At 51.4% G+C, this 22,198-nt stretch overlaps 1 protein-coding gene across 1 annotated transcript; it reads left to right on the forward strand.

Annotated features, from left to right (window-relative positions):
* Positions 1-7,635: 7,635 nt before the first annotated feature.
* LOC123025846 (heat shock cognate 71 kDa protein-like) lies at positions 7,636-21,494 on the forward strand. Its single transcript, XM_044434931.1, has 9 exons — positions 7,636-7,792; positions 14,159-14,368; positions 15,079-15,284; positions 15,588-15,740; positions 16,439-16,994; positions 18,331-18,533; positions 19,279-19,477; positions 19,797-20,029; positions 21,051-21,494. The coding sequence occupies exons 2-9, from the start codon at positions 14,164-14,166 to the stop codon at positions 21,240-21,242; spliced, it is 1,947 nt and encodes a 648-aa protein (XP_044290866.1). The 5' UTR covers positions 7,636-7,792; positions 14,159-14,163; the 3' UTR covers positions 21,243-21,494.
* The last annotated feature ends 704 nt before the right edge of the window (positions 21,495-22,198 follow it).

Consider the following 22,198-nt stretch of genomic DNA (forward strand, 5'->3'; position numbering starts at 1 on the left):
ACTTTCGATCGACCGTAGGACGAAAAGCAAAAGAAACTACCTGATAAAAAGGAGGTGAAGCCGCCAGGCGGGGAGCGCGTTGGTTGGCGAGCCTGACAAAGGAGCAGCCTATGGCGACGTCGTATGCAAATGAGGCCAAAGGCCCGGATGCACGTTTTCCTCTGCTCGGCTTTGCCCCCTGCAAAGCGCGTCGGGGTTCAGCCCGCCGGCAGGCACAGCTTTGCCTTGCTAGGATGCCTTCCTTGCGCTGTTGCCAGTTTTCCTCTCAGCTGGAAAAAAGCCCTAAATATGCACCTGTGGGGCCTGCACCGCCCTTCCCGAAATTATATTCTCAGTTGTGGCGAGGGGAGAAATTGAGATAAACGGAGAGGCGGAAATCAAGGTGAAAGCAATCCTGCATTCAGGACAATAGTTGATGTTCCTGTTGGAGCGATTCAGGAGTAACTGCTTGATTCTTCTATCGCTCAAACTTATGCAGGTACTTCGGCCTTCAAGACAAAGGGACAGTGCATGCCCACTGCCAGTGCTGCCTTGTTAAATTACCAATCAGCGCAGAGCATGTGTTGCGACTTGCTGCATTTCCCCACATACACTTAATCAAGCAGTGAAAAGTTTCCAGGATAGCTCTAGGAAGAAAGCACGGAGAGCTTTGTTTTAAGAAATAGCACATGTGAAAACGGCACATAAGGCAAATGACGTGCACCTTTACAGGGTATCAAATTCACTCTCGGCTCAGACTTGCAGTAGCACCCAGCAATCCAAGTTAGTTTGGCCTCTCTCTCCAGTTCTCTCTCTCTCTCTCTCTCTCTGGATTCCCTTACTTGTGTTTCTTTGTTCCACAAACTCCTTTCTTGTTCATTCCAGTGCGTACATCACACATCAGCAACCTCCCATTAGCTGAAGGAGGCAAAAGGCTCCATCCTTATACATCCTTACTTGCCAACCAATCCCACTGAACTGAGTGGGCCTTACTTACAAGTAAACGTACTGCCAAGTGCCTTCTGTCTTTTCAACCTGTGCTGTCACTGAGGTTCTTGGATCGCATGTTCTTGGTGGTTCTGCATGGACCGATGGCCCAGCTGGAGTCTACCCAGAGAAGTGCCTTCAATGTGGTGGCCCCTTTCTATGCACCACCCTGTTTCTTTACCATTAATTAATTTTCTGGCACCGTTTGAAAGTATTTTTATTCCAGGAAGACTTCCTAATGTCATTAGCCATCATTTTATTGATACAGTATCACTGATCTTTAAAAAAAAAAAGTGTTTTATTCTTTTCACACCTCCAAAATCGCCACGCTGGAAGAGTGCGTAAATTCTGTAAATAAATAAAAAGTAAATTTAAAAATTCCTGTAAATAAATAAAAATAAAAAACATGCCGTCCTGGTGTCACCGCCAGCCTTTACGCGGAGGCGCGCCACCGACGTCATAGTCCCCCGCGAAGCCCCCAGGCCGCCATCCCAGGCCGTGGGTTACTGCGGTTACCACGAGGCATCGCGAGACGAGAATACGGACGGAAGGGAAGCGCGAACGCAGGCTACGTGACGAGCCTCTCATACCGCTGAGTGGGCGGAGCCGAGGGCAATCGCAGAGCTTCTCTTTCATTGGAGGACGGACTGCCGCCTCCTTTTCCTATTGGCTGGTCTGCCAGTTCGAGGCGCCGCTGAACGTTGCATAGCGCATTTGCCGCGAGAGGGCGCGGGACGTTCTTTTCTGCGGCTCTTCTGTCGCCGAGTTTGGGTTCCAAGAACTGGCCCGTCTACTCGGAAGTAGGCCCCATTGAGTGCAATGCTTCTTACACCCACCGGACGAGCATGTAAAGCATTGCAGCCTTAATTACTCCAGTGACGGGACATTCAGTTTAGTGGGAGGTCTGCGGTTTGTCGCAGAAATGTTGATTGATGATTTTTATTATTATAGATTTCAACAATATTTGAAACAGATCGATGATCAAACAGCCCATAAAGCAATCAAACAATAGTTTCAGCAGTACGCAGTAACTGCAGATTGTAAAAAAAATGCAAACATTGACCAACAGTGGGATTTACCTCCAAGTAAACTAACACAGGACTACGCTGTTACCTATCATCCGTTGCAGTGCTGTATCCCCTTTCCAGAAAAAAATATTCATTAAACTGGAGTGTGTGTGGCAGGGTTTACATCTGAGTAAACATGCTTAAGGTTACACAGTTGAGAGAGAGAAAGAGCATGAGCACACGCTGGCCAGCTTGTAGGTTAATGCGGAAAGGCAAGGCATGCCCCACTCTGAACAGCTAGGTAGACTTCGTCTGTTTTTATATCGCCCAATCGCTGAAGCTGCCCAGGCTGTTAACAAAGTTAAAAACATGCAGCAACAACAAGAAGAATACGAGGAATAACAACAAAAAGACAAGAGCCACAGTAGTTGCAAGAGAATCGATACAGAGGTATAGCAGTGGCACATGAAAAAATACAATATAAAAATGAAAGTTTACGGTTAGGGTTAGGGGGCGAGGCAGTTCCTCGCCAAGCCATTCAGAGCTCTGAATGCTAATACTGGCACTTCGAATCAGGCCCAGACTTCAACTGGCAACCAATGTATTTGGAAAAGGACTGGCAATTATATATATAATTTATATCCTGCAGTTAAATCTAAATAAAGCAATTTCCAAGCCTCATTTCCCCAACTTGGTATTGCAAGCCTATACTCCACTACCCAGAAGAGAGTCTCTGAGTTTAATGGGATTATCTTCTAGGTCATAACTACAGTTTTAACACAAGTTTACATCTAAGTAGACATGGATTGGGACAGGAAGGCCTGGAGGAATGTTGTCCATGGGGTCACAATGGGTCAGATGTGACTAACAACGACAACAACACCAAGATATGGATTGACTTGCAAGTAAAATGGCTTAGGTAAATTACTTCTAGAAAGGCATTCTACTTGCAGTTCTATATTTATTTATTTATTTATTATTTGGAAAACTTATATGCCGCCCCATTCAGGGCGGCTTCCATAAATAAATACAATCTGTAGAAATACATAAAATACTGGAGACATCCTGGCAAAAAAATTTAAAATCAATAAATCAACAATTAAAATAACGTTTAAATAAAAAGGTCTTGGCCTGGCACCGAAAAACAAATAATGACGGCGCCAGGCGGACCTCTCTGGGGAGCGCGTTCCATAAGTTGGGCGCCACCACAGATAAAGCCCTCCTCCGGGTACTCACCCTCCTAATATCTTTCACGGAGGGCTCCCAGAGAAGGGCCTCTGCCGCCGATCTCAAGGGGCGGGAAGGCACATATGGACGCAAGCGCTCCTTTAGGTAACCAGGTCCCGAGCCGCTAAGGGCTTTGTAGGTGATAACCAGCACCTTGAATTGGGCCCGGACTTCAATGGGGAGCCAGTGAAGCTGACGGAGGACTGGAGTCATGAGAGCACAACGCCCTGTCCCTGTCAGCAGCCTGGCAGCTCTATTTTGCACCATCTGAAGTATCTTAATGCTTCAGGTATAATCATCAGTTTTACAATATGAAGCATTGCTAGTACATTGTGTATTCTGGAACGCGGTATGTGCAAGGATACTGACATATGGAAGAAGGTGCTCCCTGGGGTATCTGAAATGCAAACTGTAAAGAGCTTTTTGAATGAATGCTGCAGTACGTTCTACCTCAGAGCCTGGCAGAAAGAAGCTGCTGGCTCATAAGTCTTACCACAAACTGCTTTTAGCGATTCCCTTGCATTAGTGAAGTCTCTCGCATCAGTGCAATAAGCTGCTGGGAAGAAAATGGATGCATTTAAAACACGCTGTTTTGCAAACTGTCAGAACCAACAAAGACAAGCAAGCGAGTCCTACATCAATTCCAGCCAGAACTTTCCCTGTTGTTCTTGGCACATCTTCCATATTAGGTGGTGTTTTAAAAAGGACGGCAGCACCAGAGGCTGGAGTCTCGCTGATCTCTGCCACAATGGGTGTCTAACTGCAGCTTTCTGCCTCTGAGTAACACTGCTCTCTTGGACGTAGGTACTTCTGAACTCACAAGGATCAGGATCAGGCACACAGGACACAAGATACATCTAGCCTGTATCTTGTTCTCTGATGCTTTTGTCATTGTGGTTGAGAGACAAGAATGGCAATCTCAAATGTCATCAGTCGATCTCTGTAAAATGCCAAGTCACGGTAGTGCCAAGAATCACATGCAAAGAGCGGGCAGCCCTTTCCGTGGCTTCAGCTTACACCAGCTGGGAAGGTCAGGAGAGGTAAAGCAAGGCCACTTTGCTTTATTGGGCATCTCTGAGGCTGGGATGCCTCTCTTGGATGCTAGGAATAATACCAGCTTTGGGGCCCAGTGTCCCGGGCTGTTAGTTCCCTTTTTCAACAAACAGGCACAATTGTGCCTTTTTGGGTACAATTTGCCACCCAAAGCACAATTTCCTGCAAGTAGCACCTTTTGAGCAAGCCAGATTTTTTTTTATTGGGGGGCGGGGAGGTGTTTTCTGCAGAAAGCAGGCCTAGCCTTCTGATTTTGGCTTAGCGTTTATTCCAGACTGAGACCCAGTAGCTGTTTTTCCCTCCTATAAATAAAAGCATATTGGACAGACATAGCTTGGCCCTTAACTATTTTTGACCTTGAAATAAAAGCCCCCCATTTTTCCTTCAAAGTGATGCACAGAGACAGACGGAGGCTGGAAGCAGAACTAAAGAAGGTCAGGACACCACTGGAATCCTTTGCCTGCTGCTTCATAGCAAGACTGGATTTCGGAAGGAAGGTGGCACCTGAAGGATGCTTTTGTGCAGTGGAGGCAATGTACACCTGAAGAATGCCAGGCAAGGATCGATCGTTCCAGAGTTTGTTTTCTTCCGATGTGTCCCAGGTTGTATTTGCATGAGGTGAATAGGTCTCCAATGAGAAAATGCTGACACTGGCAAAATTCCCTCCCAAAAGCCCCTACTAAATATGAAATCAGGTATGGATCCAAAATATTAGCGGAATAGTATTATATCTTGAAAAGGTTGTTACTGTGAAGTAACATGAACTCCAGTGAGGAAGACAGAGCAGATCTACCTCCTGGGGCAATTATGGGCAACCTTGAGAGGCAGTGTGGTGTAGTGGTTAAGAGTGTGAGGGTGGGACTCAAGAAATCTGGGATCTAGTCCCTGCTCGACCATGGAGCCAGCTGGATGCCTTTGGGCCAGTCACAGACTCTCAGCCCAGCCTACCTCACAGGGTTGCTGTTGTGGGGATCAGATTGAGAACGAGAATGACGTAAGCCACTTTGAGTTTGTTGTAAGGAAAAACTGGGATATAGAGCTAATAAACAAACAAACAAGCATGCAGCCCTGTCAAAATATAACCTGTACCACATGTGTGCTGTATTTGGCCGGACTCTTTGTCTGGAGCTGTGCAGGGTACAGACTCCGGCTGCAGATGGCAAGAGAGCCGGCTTTGGTGCAAAGCCACAGGGGCTGTTCTGTAGGCACAAAAGCAGGTGCCCTAGTGCCATTCACGTTTGTGTGCTCATTAATTTGCGTTACAGATGCTTTGTGTGGGAGAGAGGCGAAGGCAACGTCAGCTCCGAATGGGGGAAGTTTTTCCAAAATGGTTTTACAGCTCCGGTGCAGTTCTATTTCTATTTGTAAGACTCAGTGTGGCTTCCAACATTTATAGAATTAAACATGAATAGAAATACTTGTTGCTATGTGCTATCAAGTCATCTCGGACTTAGGGCAACCCTATGAATGGAAGCCCTCCAAAATGTTCTGCCCTTGACAGTCCCACTCGGCTCTTGTGAACGCAAGGCTGTGCTTCCTTGATGGAATCAATGCATCTCATCGTTCTTCATTTTCTTCTGCCTTTAATTTCTTCTAGCATGATTATCTTCTTCAATGCATCTTGCCTTCTCATGTGCCCAAATTATGGCAGTTTCAGTTCTGTCATTTTTGCTTCTGTTTTTGCTAGCTCTGTGTGAGATACAAAACAATGCCTTCCAAAATTCAAAGAATCAGATCTCCCTTTGAGCATGAAGTGGAATTATTTTTTCAGAACAAAAATAATCTTAATTTCCTTGATGTTGCTCCAACATTTCTCAACCACCCTTTTATTCTAGGAATATTCCAGGACCCGCAAACCAGCCCTTATTGGTTCCATAAATGCATTTCAGGACTAAAAGTCTTTCAAGGCCAGACTAGTTTGGGAAGCTGTAGACATGTGACTGATCTTAACTGCAGTCTGTTATCCATTTCAGTTTGGCTTTAAGCCTAACTTTGGGAACAGAAACTGCCTTGGCTGCCTTGTGCCCTCAACCTATGTTGAGATGGACAGGCAGAATGAGATTCCTTTTGTTCGTTTGGATCTTGCAGCAGCTTCTGCCATCAACCATGGTCTTCTTCTGGATGGGCTGGCCGTGTTTGACTTTGGGGGTCCTGTCTTACAGATTTTTCCGCTCTTACTTGGTCAGTGCCAGAAGATACTGTAGGGGTCTGTGGCTGTGGAGATCTCTAGAGGCTATCCAAAAGAATTTGAGCTGATGAGTTTCAAATGTGGGGAGAATACCTAGCTCTACTCTCCGGCTTATCTAATACAGGGGAGGAAGCTGACATTCTGAACCAATGCTTGGGGCAGAATGAATGAGAGCCAGTGCCTACTATCTTCTGTTTGTCACAGAGGGGGGAGGAGTTCCTGCTCCCTCCAAAATGAATGCATAACCCTGAATCAAATAGCTTAATGCTTTTAGGTTTGGTTCACACATTTTACAGACCACGATCTTTTCTAATAATGCGCAACACCCGTTATTTGCCGTCAAGTTGTCTCTGACTTTTGGCAGCCCAATGAAAGACAGCCCTGCTCTGCTCTTGAAACTCCTAGACTGCAGACTCCTTTGTGAGGACAATCCATCTCACAGTCAGCCTCCCTCTTTTCTCCCTTCTAGTTTCCCTAGCAGGATGGGCTTCTCCGGAGAGTTTTGCCTTCTCATCTTGTGGCATACAGCCTGGGAGCTGGCTAACATTCCCCAGTGGCTTTGCCTTCACTAACCAGAAAAGAAGCAACCCCAGCAGAAAACTTCATGGCTTTTTGGCAGCCTAAGGACGTCACTTCGGACAGGCATTCTGCACATGTTCAGTGATAACCTTTGCTCCACTGGTTGAAAGCCTGTCCTGCTCTATCCCTTCTTCTGCAACTCCCCTCCAGGGGTTAATCATCAACTTTGCGGTCTCCAGCAATCTAACATGGCACCCCCTCCCCTTCCCCTAATGATAACTGAGCTCCTCCAAGTTTCGTGGAAGCTGCCGCCTGCCCTTTCCCTCGAAATAATCACCCCGGCGGGGTAAAATTAGAACATGAGCCCATGGCTTGCAGGGCAGCAACGCGGCCCCCGAGAAATGTATTTATAGCGAAAGCATGGGGCCGGCCCCGCGGGCGCGCGATAGGGGGCGCAGCGCGCCGCTCGCCTTCTTGAAGGTTCCAGGCGAGGCTCAAGCCCGTCCAGACGAGCGAATGGCGACAGCTGGAGCGCGGCCCCGCCCCCGCCCGCGTGGCCCCGCCCCTCGGCCCTTGACGGACGGGCCCAGCCCGGGCCGGATTGGACGAGGACAGGAGCCAAATCGAGAAGCTTCTGCAAAGTGTCAGCGCCCTGGGGGGGGGGGGTCCTGGCCGAGCGGGAGGGGCCGGCGCGCCGTATAAAGTCTCGGAAAAGCGGGCGAGCGGGGATCAGAGACGCGCGCGGAAAGCCGTGTGGATCGCGCTCGCTCCCCCGCCCCGGGCTTCTCTTGCTGCTTTTGCGCCAGAGGAAGGCGGCTGCGGTGTCGACAAGGTACCCTTTGCAAGCGTCCGGCAGGAAGGAGCCGCTGCTGGCGCGGCGCCGCTTGCTTTTGCAGCGGGACGGGGGCGGGCGCCGGCCGGCCGCCCCCGCTCCGCCACCTGGTCGGTCGCCCTCCTTCCCCCGCTCGGGAGGGATCCGTGACTTGCGACCTCTCTGCCAGGTCGCCTCTGCAGCGGAGCGAAGTGCGTCCTCGCTTGGGTTGTCGCATTTTTTGCCTGGCGGGGGGGCGGGGGGTTACCCGGAGCCGCGGACCGTGCTTTCAAGAGTGGGGACCCTTCCAGAAACTGCGGTGGCAAGAGCGTCTCTGAGCACAGTGCAGAGAGCTCTTCCACCGCGGCAGCGTCGGGGCTGCAAGCGCAAAGGAGCGCAGGGCGGAAAGAGGGCTCGGCGGGATCTCGGCTTAGAAATAGGGCGGTAGCATTTCCAGTTTAGGAAATTTATATTCCACGGGCTGGGGAAACGTTATTTCCTACGAGGTGCTCTCCTGCAACATAAAGCAAACTTGCAAGCTCGGTCCTGACGTAAGCGTCCTTGCTTAAAAAGAAGCGCTAATGAGTTTTACGGCACGCGGCTCAAAAGGGCCAACACAACCATCACATAAAATGCGTATTTAGTCAGCTATGTTTATTCTAGAGTTGGTATAGCGCTCTTAACAGTTTCCTCACTTCCTGGAGTTGCAATCCAGGTTGGACCCTTGGGACTCACTCTTCGTAAAACCGGAGAGAAAAGCAAAAAAAAGAAGAAGATGCGCGTTTGAACAAGTCACGTCTGCATTTGCCTTGAGCGACGCGCCTGGATCTCGGTCTCTTGCAAATTGGCGGCGCTTAAACTGCGCAAGAGGCGGGGGCGCAGCCTCCGTTGTGCTTGCTTGAACTCCGGAAATGCAAAAAAAAAAGTTGTAGGTTTGCTGTGTCGTAATAAAGCACTGCGTAGCTTTTGCCCTGGAAATTTACCATCGGAGGCCGGTCTCCAGGCCAGCCTCCCGCAGCGTGCTGCCCTCCAGATGTGTCGGACTGCAGGCGGGCGGGGAGGGGCTGGGAGTCGCGGGCTGGCACATCTGGGGTGCGCCGTGTTGGGGAAAGCTGCACGTCCGCGCGTGCGGCTGGCAGGTCCCCGAGTGGGAGGCGGGCGCGAGTCCTTCCAAAGAGGCCTTTTGCACAGCCTCGTGTTTCTGCTCGGAGAGCCGCAAGACAACTTCCAGAGCAAAAGAAGCCGGGCGAGGAATCGAGCCATACCTTTTCTATATCTCACGGTGGGTGCGACCTTCGCTCCCCTTTTCTGGCGTGGCTTTTTGAAATGGGTGGTTTGCATTTTTTTGCGTGGCTTTGCGAACCACTGGAGAGCTGCAGACGAGGAGCAGTACAGAAGTAAAGCTATAACTCTAGCTGGGGTTAAAGCACTCCATCCACCACAAAAATGATTCTGAACTCTGTCTGCAGGATGGTTTGTTTGTTCTCACCGAATGTGTCTTTTTTAAGTTATCAAAATAAAACGTGTCTGATGTCCACAATTGTGACAAAAGCAAATTGAAACACCCTAATTGAATAGATAAATACACCAGAGCAGATTTAAAAACAACTCTCAAATGAGTAACATGGGGCAACAGATGTAAGAGTATAAAAAGGTGTTTTGCCTGTAGGTCCATAAATAGTTCCCTGTTAGCAGGTGCGCAATTGGCAATGGGTTGTTACGTATTCGATTCTATTCTTTAGAATATTAGTTATTCAGTAATGTGCAAACTGAGAAATTTGGGTAAGAGTTTCCAGCTGATCAGGAAAGCAGAAACTGCTTAAGCATTATCATCACTGGCTAATGTCTGCAACTGGAAGCGTAACAGTGGACGGACTGGGGAAGTTGGCCACGTGACCTCTTGAACCAGGAGACGGAAGTTTTAACTTGGATTCCTTATGAATATTGACTGTATTTACCCTGGGGAAGATTTGATGAGGCTTTAAGGATGGAGTGTCTTACCTTGTTCCATCAGTTGTGCATATAGTTCTGTCTTCTTCTGGTGAGGGGGCATTCTGGGAGCCAAGTCTGTTATTTTTTATTTATTTATTTAAAACATTTCTATGCCGCCCCATTCGCCGAAGCCTGGGGCGGCTCACAAGATAAAATTAAAATAATAATACATTCAAAATATAAAACAAATAATATAAAATAAGTCGCCCTGGCCAGATAAAATAAGCAAATAATATTAACAATTAAAATGACGTTTAAATAAAAAGGTCTTTGCCTGGCGCCGAAAAACAAATAACGACGGCGCCAGGCGGACCTCTCTGGGGAGTGCATTCCATAGATTGGGCACCACCGCAGAGAAAGCCCTCCTCCGAGTACCTACCTTCCTAATTTCCTTCACGGAGGGTTCCCGGAGAAGGGCCTCTCACAGATCTCAAGGGGCAGGCGGGTGTATATGGATGTAAGCGCTCCTTCAGGTAACCAGTAAGTTGTTAGTAAGTTGTTTGTTTGTTTGTTTGTTGGCATACAGTGTGAAAAGAAAGGAGCTGGCATCTCTTCTTTTCCCTACTCTTCAGTAAATAGGTTTAGATCAAGGGTGCCCAATTTGTGGCTGTCCAGATGTTGCAGCCTGCAGCTCCCGTCCACTCTACCGTGCATAGCAAGGGACAGTAAAGAGCTGCAGCCCAACAGCATTTGGATCATGGCAACTCCTGTCCCCCAGCTGAGTACTCAAGTTTCCCTTTCTGTGAAATCAGCTGTTTTCATATATTTCTCCTCCCCTTGTGCCAGCCTTTATTTTCACAACATGTGCCTGAGGAAAGCCAGGGGGAAAGAACATCATGCTGTGAATGTGATAGATCAGTGGGGATTTGAACTTGGGTCTCCGAGTCCTTCCCCGGCCGAGCCCCGTGGGTTCTGGGAAACAAACCTAGAATTTGTGGCAAACACGAAAGTTTCCCTGAGTCCCCGTGCTCAGCGCCAGATGTTTGCAGAATGCTAACTGCACAAAGACGAGGGCAGGACACTTAACTATCCTCAGAGGCACTTGCCTATTCTGGACCTCATATTTGTCATTCAAACCTGGTGCTGTTCCGGCTAAGCTCTGTTGCTTTCCTGCCAAGGGTTAAAGAAATAGATTAGGAAGGACCACCACTGAGTGATAAATCCCCGGTTTATATGCAGAATATCACAGCTTCAAATCCCTGCATTGCAACTAGGGCCGGAAAAACTCCTCAAACAGCCTGCCAGTGTTCGCAATACCAGGCTGGATAGACTGACTTAATATAATCTAGATTCTATTCCTAAAATGTCTAAGGTTCTGGGCTGCCCAGAAAACTGGGGAGAAAGTAACTCTGGAGAGTGGCTTTAAGAAGGTGGCCCTGGAAGCAGAGTCTTCAGATGCATTAGACTACAGTTCCCATTTTCCGCAGCCAGAGGACATGGAGAGATGTCCTGCAACAGTCGGAGCTTCCCGCCAGTGGGTGTGCTAGCCTCTTCTGACTCTATGGTTCTATGATTCTAGGTTGTAGTTTGCATCTGGGAGGAAGGCAGGTTGGGGTCAAAGCTGTCTTGAAAGCCCCGAGAGCAAGGGCTGTTTTCCAGAGCTCCCTCCGTGGCGGTTTGGTTTCCTCCGCCGCCTGCTGCAGTCTCCCGATCTCTCTCCGCCGCAGTCTCTGAGTCCTCCCAGTTGGACAGTTCTAGAAAGATCTGTGCTGCAGCAGAAGGGAGTGGGGGGAAAGTGCAGCGGAGCCGCCCGGCAGCTGTTTGCACTAGCGCCAGCCCTTTGGCTGCTCCCGATAATGGGGCACAGCTGGGCAAGGCACAGGGTGGCTCTGGGAGTCACCGGGCTTGTTCTCGAGCGTTTTATCTCGTGCAGCGAGCCATGCCCTTCTCGCCAGGACTCCGAAGCCTGGCTCTGAGCTGGCAAACTGGGTCTGATCCTGCCGTCTCCCTTGCCAAGGCGCTTCCCTGAGATCCACCCCTTGGCTTCTGAGTCCAGGACAGGGCGTAGTGGAAAGCCAGCAGGACTGATAAGACATGCTTGCGCACTTTTGCCTCAATAGACAGCTATCTCTCACGGAGATAAATTGCTGGTTCTTGCTCCTTTGGCAAAGGGAGTAGAAAAGAATCTTTGTCTTAGGAAAATGCAGCAGTCTCTTTAGCTAGGTATTTTAAAAACCACTTCTGTATTTTTAACCAGTGCATCCTTTAGCATCTCTGTTTTGAAGATGCTCGAACTCTTCCACAGTTAGGGCTATTATGCACCTAAGTATTCCTGGGCATGTGCAGAGTGCTTCAGCATTTCTAGGCTTTTGCATCTTTGTTTTGAGAGGTTAAAGAGGCTTCTTACTTTGGCCCAAACGCAATCTCAGCCCTTCCACAGCTGGAGTAGGGCACCAGTGTGAGATGACGAGATGATCCACCGGCTCCTGAAGCCCCAGTCTGGGAGGCTGTTTGCATGGCTGCCCTTGGGCACCTGCTGAAGCTACAGGGGCCCAAGCAAGCTGCTGCATCAGTTCTTCCATCCCCTCCTCCTGCCCCCTCTTGAGTCTTTCTGCTTGATTTAATTTTAAATCAAATGTCTCCTCGCCTCTGTGCATACTTTTCTACAAACAGGAGCGGAAAGTTTGTCTCATACTACTCATGCACGTTTTTTTCCCAAAGATTTATTTCAAAAACTTCCATTGGAGGCTACAACCCATGCATAGATTTTGAGTTCTTTTTGTTTTTTTTTTTTTTTTAAGAAGAGCATGCTAAGAGTTGCTCCCCAGCCCCAAATATTATCTCTGTTTTTGGTGTGTATCTCGTTCATTTGCTTGGAAAGCCAGTATGGGGTGGTGCTTAGAGCGCAGGACTGGGACTTGAGAGATCTGGATTCTGGTCCCCATTTCGACCTGAACTTTATTAAGTGACTTCAGGAAGAACACTGACTCTCGGCCTAACTTAAACGTGTAGGATGTTGTTGTGAGGATAAAATGGAGGGGGGGGGTGGTATGCCACCTTAGGGTCCCCCCCCCCGAGTGGGGGGCAGGAAAGGCAGGATATGTAATATTTAGATCCACATTCTCTTCCTTTCTGCAAGCCAGAATAAGAATGGAGTGAGACAAGAAGCCGCAAATAACTTTAAAAGGAAATGGCCCAGTCTGGATTGCAATTTGGGGAGGGGGGTGCGAGAGGGTTTTAACCCTTTGTGTCCTGATGCGGTGTGTTCCAGCTTGCTTGTCTTGATCAGCAGTAAAGCTAGCACGACTAACACAGAAAAGTCCCCCAGACTGAACCACAGGGGGAGGGTGAAGGATGCAAGGCGAGAACCGCCCCCGCTTATCCAAAACTTATTTTTAAATAGCCATTTGTAGAGTTGCTAATTGCACGAATAGCATCTCCTTTAGTTTCCCTTTAAGATAGCTGCCCAGCTGCAGAAACTCAAGCAGGGAAGCACCAAATCCTAGAACCAAGTGGAATGCAATTCAAAACCACATTTGAATGCAAAGATGGTTTGGATTCCAATTTCTTCCTTGTTTTGGAGAACAAAGAACAGCCTTCTCTGCTGAAAGAAAAGCGGAAAACTGAAGAGTGTCCATCATCTATTATCCTTCCTGCTTTCATATGAAGGCATATTGACAGTTAATCTTTGTGGGGCATGTTAAATACTTGAAGTACTTTGAATGCTTTCTTGGCAGTGCTTACAGTAGCCCTATAAAGTAGGTCAGCATTATGTCCATGCTACAGATGGGAGTAGAGAGGCCACATGACGGCCAGCTTGCAAGTCACCGACAGATCTGATGTTTGAATGTAGGACCTTGGAATTCACTTGCTTGGTTTTGCTCTGCTGCTTTTAGGGGTGCATTCGAAGTCTGGAGCGTAGAGCTGGAGACCTGGTACTTCTGGTTTGCATAGGATGGAGTAGCAAAGTTGGGGGATCTCATTAGAATCCGCCTTGCCAGCCTGATGTATTAGACTACAACCCCTAGCTTTCTGACCACTGGTGATGCTGGCAGAGGCTGATGGGAGTTGTAGTCCAAAAGAAGTGGCAGGTACCAGGTTGGTTGCCTGTAGAGGGCAAAACTTTTCCCTGGATTCCTGGCCATGAGGAATGGTGGAGAGTAAACACCAGACTAGCCTTGTACTAAGCTATGTCAGCCTTCCCTACTGTGTTGAACTACAACTCCCAGCATGCCCCAGCCAACATGGTAGTAGCCCAGCACATGTGGGGGCCACCTGATTGGGCATGGATGGTCTGCGTGAATTAGCAATGGCTCTCAGGAACTTAGATGGTGCCTTCCCTGTCCTACCTGGGGGTACAGCAGAACCTCAAAACTGGGGCAGTTTTCCCCCGAGCAGGACACACTGGCCGTCCTCCAGACCTTGTATTAATGCTGGGTGCATGTTCTCTTGCAGCCAGGATGTCCAAGGGCCCAGCTGTAGGCATTGATCTGGGGACCACGTACTCCTGCGTGGGCGTCTTCCAGCATGGCAAGGTGGAGATCATCGCCAACGACCAGGGCAACCGCACCACCCCCAGCTACGTGGCCTTCACGGACACGGAGCGCCTCATCGGGGATGCCGCCAAGAACCAGGTGGCCATGAATCCCACCAATACCGTCTTCGGTAAGGAGTGTGCGGGGGCCTTCCGGGGTTCCTTTGCCGTCCCTGGAGCACCAGCTTGGCGGATCGCCCCAGCACCTTGTCCAGCCGAGGCACCTCCCTCAGTTGGAGGATAACTCGAAAGATCTGGACCCCCTGGTGGAACGATCGCGGGAGGTTTCCTAAGCGGGTGTTGATGAAATAAGGCAGATTCTCCACTAACCAGCCAACCAGGGCTGGTACCCTTGGCTCTCCAGTCGCGGGGCTTCCCAGTGCGCACCTCATGCATGGATGTCTTCCTGGACTGCAGAGGTTGCCAGTGGAGGAAGCCAGGGAGGGTCGGAGGAGACCCGGCATGAGCCTCCTCATTGCAGGAACGAGGCGTGAAGCTCGGAGCTTCACCCTTGCAGGAGGACCTCCGCTGTTCTTCAGTGTTCAGCAGCGCTCAAGCCCCAGCAATTGTCCACTGCCAGGATGCAGGAGGTGACGGCCCCAGTGGGACGTTGAACGGTTCACACTGCCCCCTTGGCACAGCGTCTTCCAGGGAGCCATCCCAGTAGACCTCTCAGGGGGGCGGAGAGGATGGACTGTGTGCCAGCTACTCCTTCTGAAAGAAGGGCAGCCCCTGGTCCCACTGGGGCCGGCATCGCACTTCCCGCGCAAGCGATCGGCCCCTGCTGGTTTGTGGCTGGCCGCTCCTCCCCATTGCCACCTCCTCCTCCTCCTCCCCCCAGATGCGAAGCGCCTGATCGGCCGCCGTTTCGACGACCCGGTGGTGCACTCCGACATGAAGCACTGGCCCTTCTGCGTGATCAACGACGCAGGCCGCCCCAAGGTGCAGGTGGAGTACAAAGGCGAGACAAAGACCTTCTACGCAGAGGAGATCTCCTCGATGGTCCTCACCAAGATGAAGGAAATCGCGGAGGCCTACCTGGGCAAGGTACGTCACGGCGGTGCAGTGGCTGGTGGGCAGCCGGGTGGGCAGTGATGGGAGCGGTAGTCCAACACTCCCAGAGGCAGCTGCATAGGGGAGGTTAGTCTTGGCCAACCTGGCACTGGGTTTCCAGTAAGGGGAGAGAGTTTTGCCCACTGTGGACTGAAATGGGGACCCTTCTTGTAGAAGAGACTGAAGAGGTAAAAGGCTTGCAGGGAGGCATTCCGTGCGATGCAGAGATTCCTGCGAGCGTGGCGGACACAGGAAGGGTCGCAGCTTCCCTGACCTCTTCTCGTCTCTGCATCACAGAATATTGCCAACGCCGTCATCACAGTCCCGGCCTACTTCAACGATTCGCAGCGGCAGGCCACCAAGGACGCGGGCACCATCGCCGGCCTCAACGTCCTCCGCATCATCAACGAACCCACCGCTGCAGCCATCGCCTACGGGCTGGACAAAAAGGTGAGACGCACCGGGGCTCCCAAGTTCAAAGCGCGAGGGAGATGGAGGCCAGAGGCATCAGCACAGAATGGGATTGTGAGGGTCTAAGCCGGCTTCCCTACTCTACACCGCCGATGTTTTTGGCCGCTGTCCCCAGCATTCCTGGCTGCTGGGCTTGCTGGCTGGGCCTGATGGATGCTGAAGCCCAAAACTCTGGAGAAGACCAGGGTGGAGAAGGCTGGACGGGAGGAACCCGGGTGTCTCTCAGCACTGTCCTGTCACCACTGTTCCTAGCAATTTTTGGAGGCCTTGCTGATGGACAACCCACGCTGGTATCTGTAGCAGCTTAATGATTTCAGGAGTAGGGTTTATAACCAGGGATGAGGAACCTCTTAGGTCAGTGCAGCCCACTGAGCTGGCCTCCAGACCCCCGCTGAGCCATTTCCCCTCATTCCCGCCCTGCCAGGACTAGTAGGAAAAGCAGTCCCTGCTGTTATTTCTGTTCCATGATGGGAGATTGCTTTGCAGGCTCTCGCCCTCCCGGTTGGCCATCGTTTTGTCAGGGTCATCCAGCTCCCTGCTCCTATTTTAGTTTCTCGCCCTAGTATAAACCACAGTTCAGTTCACAGTGAAATGTTGCATCAGGTGGTAGAAGGAAGACGAGGAAGTCCCTCAGATTGGGGTGCGATTCCTAAATGGTTCGAATGCCGTCTCGCTAGGTGGGCGGCGAGCGTAACGTTCTGATCTTTGACCTGGGCGGCGGCACCTTCGACGTCTCTATTCTGACCATCGAGGACGGCATCTTCGAGGTGAAGTCCACCGCAGGGGACACCCACTTGGGAGGCGAGGATTTCGACAACCGCATGGTGAACCACTTCGTGTCGGAGTTCAAGCGCAAGCACAAGAAAGACATCACCGACAACAAGCGGGCCGTCCGGCGCCTGCGCACGGCCTGCGAGCGGGCCAAGCGCACCCTCAGCTCCTCCACCCAGGCTTCCATTGAGATCGACTCCCTCTACGAGGGCATCGATTTCTACACCTCCATCACCCGGGCCCGCTTCGAAGAGCTGAACGCAGACCTCTTCCGGGGGACCCTGGAGCCCGTGGAGAAGGCCTTGCGCGACGCCAAGCTGGACAAGGCCCAGGTGCACGACATCGTGCTGGTGGGGGGCTCAACCCGCATCCCCAAGATCCAGAAGCTGCTGCAGGACTTCTTCAACGGCAGGGAGCTTAACAAGAGCATCAACCCCGATGAGGCGGTGGCTTACGGAGCAGGTAAAGGGCTGCACCCGAGAGCGGAATCGGGTAGAGGGGTTGGAGCAGAGTAAGGGGGAACCCGCTGAGCTCCTTGGAGATGCTCGTGGAAGCTCGCTGTAGGAAGGCCCCTCCCCTGCTCCTTGGATGGCGATGACGGCAAGGCTGCATCTCTAAGGGTTGTGCAGGAAGGGTGACTGTGAGCCGTTCCTGCCGTGCTTGGCCAGAATATTCTTTCAGAGCAGGAATAAGAGCCCTCAAGCCCTCCAGGCGCTTTGGAATACGATTCACATTAGTCCAGCAGCCAATGAGCATAGAACCCGCTGCCCAAAATACCTGACGGATGCTGGATCACCTGCTTCTTGTTCAGGGAATTGAGGCTGGCATAAGAGGAGTGGTCATTGGACAATGTCTTGGTCCCCTGTGGGCTTCTGGCCTGATGCTCTCTGCTTTGACAGGCAGCAGCCTTCCAAGGCTTTTGAAAGGGAAGATGCCAAGGGGTACACAGGTGTCTCCCCACATGGTGCCCTCCAGGTGCCTACAACTCCCAGCATGCCCCAGCAAGTGGCACCTGGAGGGCACTAGGCTAGAAATCCTAGAGTGTACGATCTCCCTGCCCTCATTTCTGCAAAAGGGGATCAGCGGATTTGTCTTGTTTCAACAACTTGCTCATCCTGAGGTGATTTGCAGGAAAGGAAAGTGCGTGCCAGAGGTGGGAATGGCCCTGTTGCACCTCTCTGGCCTGTCCAGCAGGTACTGTGAGGTGGGTCCGGCTTGGAGACACGGACCCCTTAGCCTGGAGGTGGCCTGTGGCCTGCGCTGGTTCCTGACATCTTTGCCTCACCCAGTGTGCTTCTGCACCCACTTGTCCTGTGTTGCTTCCGGTTAAACAACACACACACACACACACACACACACACACACACACACACACAGAAGGAAAAATCCTTTATCGGCACTGATGGAGGGAAACTTTTCCTTTGAGTCCCCACGGTGCGTGAGTGAGGAAGGGGAGACATGAGGGCTGGGAGGGAAGGTTTGAACGTCTCCCACCTAGCTGTCTGTGGCAGTCCCAGCGTGGATCGGGGCCCAGCACGCTTGCACAAAACTAAGCGGTACAGTGGCGTTCTGCTGCACGCTTGCGCATTTGCTGTAGCGTGTGGTTTAGCCCTGAGGCATCGGCTGTGGAGCATCAACAGCAGTGGAGTGGCGTCTTCCGGGAGCCTTCCTGGAAGGATCTTTTTTTTGGTGGGGAGGGGGAAATAGGATCCAAAGGGCTAGATTCCCCAGAGTGTTTCACACGCGCCACTTGCTGGTTGGCTCTTCTGCGCCCTGACGTGCCGCGTTGTCCTTCCAGCTGTCCAGGCTGCCATCCTGTGTGGGGACAAATCCGAGAACGTGCAGGACCTGCTGCTGCTGGACGTCACGCCCCTGTCCCTGGGCATCGAGACGGCCGGCGGGGTGATGACCGCCCTCATCAAGCGCAACACCACCATCCCCACCAAGCAGACCCAGACCTTCACCACCTACTCCGACAACCAGCCAGGGGTCCTCATCCAGGTGCGTGCGGGCATCTGTGCCATGCCCCGACGATGCTGTAATGGGGTAGCGCTCAGGTGGAAGGCTGTGCACCACAAAGGCTCGTGATGGCCCCGTTTTGCCAAACACCAAAGCCAGCAGGCTCCGGATAGTTAGCAAGAAGCCGCAGCAGCAGTTTTGTGAAACAACCTCCACTTAGGACCCCATCCTGTCCAGAATGCCCTTCTAGCTCAGGGATCTCCAAACTCAGAGACTTGAGATTCCTACTCCCTGCCAAGCTGAAGCCAGCAGAGCGGGAGGAAGAGCTGTGCCAAGAAGTCCTCCCATCCTCTGTCTTTGGTGGGACTCGCTAGGCAGGATCTTCAGCCAGTCTAAGAAGGGATGCTGCGGAGGTGGAAGGAAAGAGGCTCAGATATTTCGTTGCTGGCCTCCCCTCCCAGCCCACTGGAACGTTCCCTGTTCTGCTCCAAGGTTGCTTCTCTAATCTTGGAGCCTAGCCAGCGTGCGTCTTTGCTCAGCAGCTGCAAAGGGGGCAGGGAAGGAGAGTTGGGACCCTTCCAAGGCCTAGGTTTCTTTTTAAATATTTCTCGCTGCTTTCTGAACAGGGTTCTGTTCAAAGTAAAAGCAAGACCAGGAGGTCTAAGCAAGCTCTCCCCCGCACTTGAAGCCCCATTTGTGGATTTCCCGTCAGCCAGCGGCTTGCTGATCCAGCAGGGCTGCCCACGCGTTTTTATCTCAACTTCTCACCCATCTTGCCCCACCACAGGTCTACGAAGGAGAACGTGCCATGACCAAAGACAACAATTTGCTGGGTAAATTTGAACTGACAGGGATCCCCCCTGCTCCTCGGGGTGTCCCCCAGATTGAGGTGACGTTCGATATTGATGCCAACGGGATCCTCAACGTGTCCGCGGTCGACAAGAGCACTGGCAAGGAGAACAAGATCACCATCACCAACGATAAAGGTAAGCGCATTGGGGAACAGGAAGCCGCCCGTGACTCTCGGTTGGTGCAGAAGGGCCACATGTGAATAGCCAAAAAAGAGGATGTGTGTGTCTAAGAAAGAAGGCAGTCCACTGAAATGTGTCGGTACCAATTCAGAGCTTCACTATTATACAGAAAGCAGTCAGTCAGTCAGTCACCTGGTTGCAGGGTGTAACATTTCTTGCGGTTCTTTCTCTTTAAACCAGACCTAGACTGGAGAGGCCTCCTCTGTAAGAGAGGACAGGTAGTCTCCCTATGTTGGTTGGAGCTTACTCAACAAGGTTCCGCTTTTTGCTGCAGGCCGGCTTAGCAAGGAGGAGATCGAGCGCATGGTCCAAGAAGCAGAGCAGTACAAGGCCGAGGACGAAATCCAGAGGGAAAAGATTGCAGCCAAGAACTCCCTGGAATCTTTGGCCTTCAACATGAAGAGCACAGCAGAGGATGAGAAGCTCAAGGACAAGCTGTCCCCAGAGGATAAGCAGAAGATCCTGGACAAGTGCAATGAGGTCATTTCCTGGCTGGACAGGAACCAGGTGAGTTGGCCTCAGAGTGGGGTGGTGGAGGCAGCTGGGCTCCTTCTCCACGGAGTGTTCTTCGCAAGTGGGAGGCAGAGTGCGGCAGCCACGATCCAGTAGAGCAGCGTGTCGTGGCGAAGGAGGAGACTTGCCTTGATTTTAGACCACCGATGAGAACAGATGGTGCCTCCTTCCAGAATTTAGCTGTCGTTCCTCCTGCTTGCCTTGAGAGAGAACGAACAAAATGAGCCAACAGAGTCCATAGGCATGTAGAGTGTGGCAAATCCTAGTGTCTTCCCAGATGTCCCACTAGGGGGCAGCAGAGCCCTCACAATGGCAAACCTTAACCCTGGTGTTGGCCTTTATGAGGAATCGCACTGCCAGGTTATCTGACTTCTGGGCACCCCTCTGACTGAATGCCTTTCAAAATGTCCTCTCCTCAACAGCCCTGCTCAGGTCTTGTAAATTCTGCCTGCATGGACTTGATCGGGAGCACTAATCAGACAGATGTCCAATTCGTCCCCTTACGTTCCTGTTCCTTGGACCTCTGCTGGTTGCACCTGGCCAGGTGTGGGTTGAGTCAGCTCACGAGCTTCCAGGGTGTGTTCCCAGCTGCAGCTTTCACAGAGGGAGGGATCATTCCCACAGTTCCCCCAGGCTGAGCCATAAACCAAAGCCGTATTCCGTTGCTTGGGTTTCCCGTGGAGTAAAGCATTTGGGTTCCAAGCACCCTGATACGTATTCGCTTTCGTTGTGGATTGGGCCCGCAACCCGATCAGCTGTAGCCTGCCCAGTTGGCAGAAACTGAGGGATGTCAGGGAATCCAGGACCTGAGACATCCCTCAGTCTCCAAGAATCCATGGACTGAGCCAGCACCAGCCCAATCCCATCTCTTCTTTCACGAGGGGCAATAAAACACCAGCACAGTCCTCCTGAGCCAGTGAATGAGGCTAGAACTGGGGTGGTGCAAGGCTGCGGGAAGGTTCTGTCCCATGGCCTCGGAAACGTTCGTAACGCGTTGCCTCCATCTCTCCTCTAGATGGCGGAAAAGGATGAATATGAGCACCAGCAGAAGGAGCTGCAGAACGTGTGCAACCCCATCATCACCAAGCTGTACCAAGGGGCCGGGGGCATGCCGGGCGGGATGCCGGGCGGGATGCCCGGGGGCTTCCCAGGAGCAGGAGGGGCTGGCGGAGGCTCCTCGGGACCCACCATTGAGGAAGTGGATTGAGCGCCTTTCTCCGAAATCCCGCGCGGGTGGGTCAGGAAGGATGCCAGTCCCCTTGGGGGCCGCCTTTGATTTTGCTTCACCTTCACGGCCTCATCCTCCCACCTTTTCCTCCTCTCTGATCTCTTTCTGCGGCTACGCCTCCAGCCCTCGCCTTCTCTCTGCTCTGTTCTGACGTTGAGCATGTCTTACTGCCAAACGGAAACTTTTTGTGGTGCTCACATAAATAAATTATTGCACTTTTTGTCATCCTGCTGCCTTGGTGCCGAGCGTGATTTGTGACCTGTGTGTCTTTAGGGGAAGCAGCTGTGTCCCACAAAAGGTGCCAGTCCACAGGAAATGCCCCTCCCCCGCCCTTGAACATTCGGTATATACTCAATTCTAGCATGTTTGGAAAAGCAGGATAGGGAGGAGCAACTGAGCTTTATTCCCCAAAACATCCTAGTTGCTATGTCCCATGAAGAGTTCGACGTTTGTTCCCCTGGAGAATACTGCTGCTCGCCAAAGGCGAGCACGTATTACTGTAAGCCTGATTTGCTGATGAACAATAACGTGTAGGTCCAATGGCGACCTTTTGCGTGTGGGTTATCAGTTTGAGCCCAGCCATTGGCTCCCAACCTTGGCGGCTTCATAGGGTGGCTGCGACAATCAAACAGGAAGGTGGAAGACTTGGGGATCCTTGCAAGAGAAAAAAGAGGAGTGAGAGAAATACAATCGCTGGCTGGGTTTGCATTGCACAACTGACTTTGTGCCCTTGTCATCCAGACTCGGCCGTGCCATTAAAGCGTGGTACTTTTCATCTTGAGAAGCCAAGTGCAGAAATAAACACTCCGATCTGTGGTTTCTCACCACCGTGATGGCTCCTTGTGTTGTCCAAACGTGGAAAGCGAGCTCATGGTACCAAAGCCAAAACCAGAGAGTTCTTGGCAAGAGCGGTCCATTGCCGCTCTTGCCAAGCA

This window comes from Varanus komodoensis, unplaced genomic scaffold (genome assembly GCF_004798865.1).
Source record: "Varanus komodoensis strain SLA01 unplaced genomic scaffold, ASM479886v1 scaffold29_1, whole genome shotgun sequence".
Classification (NCBI taxonomy): Eukaryota; Metazoa; Chordata; class Lepidosauria; order Squamata; family Varanidae; genus Varanus; species Varanus komodoensis.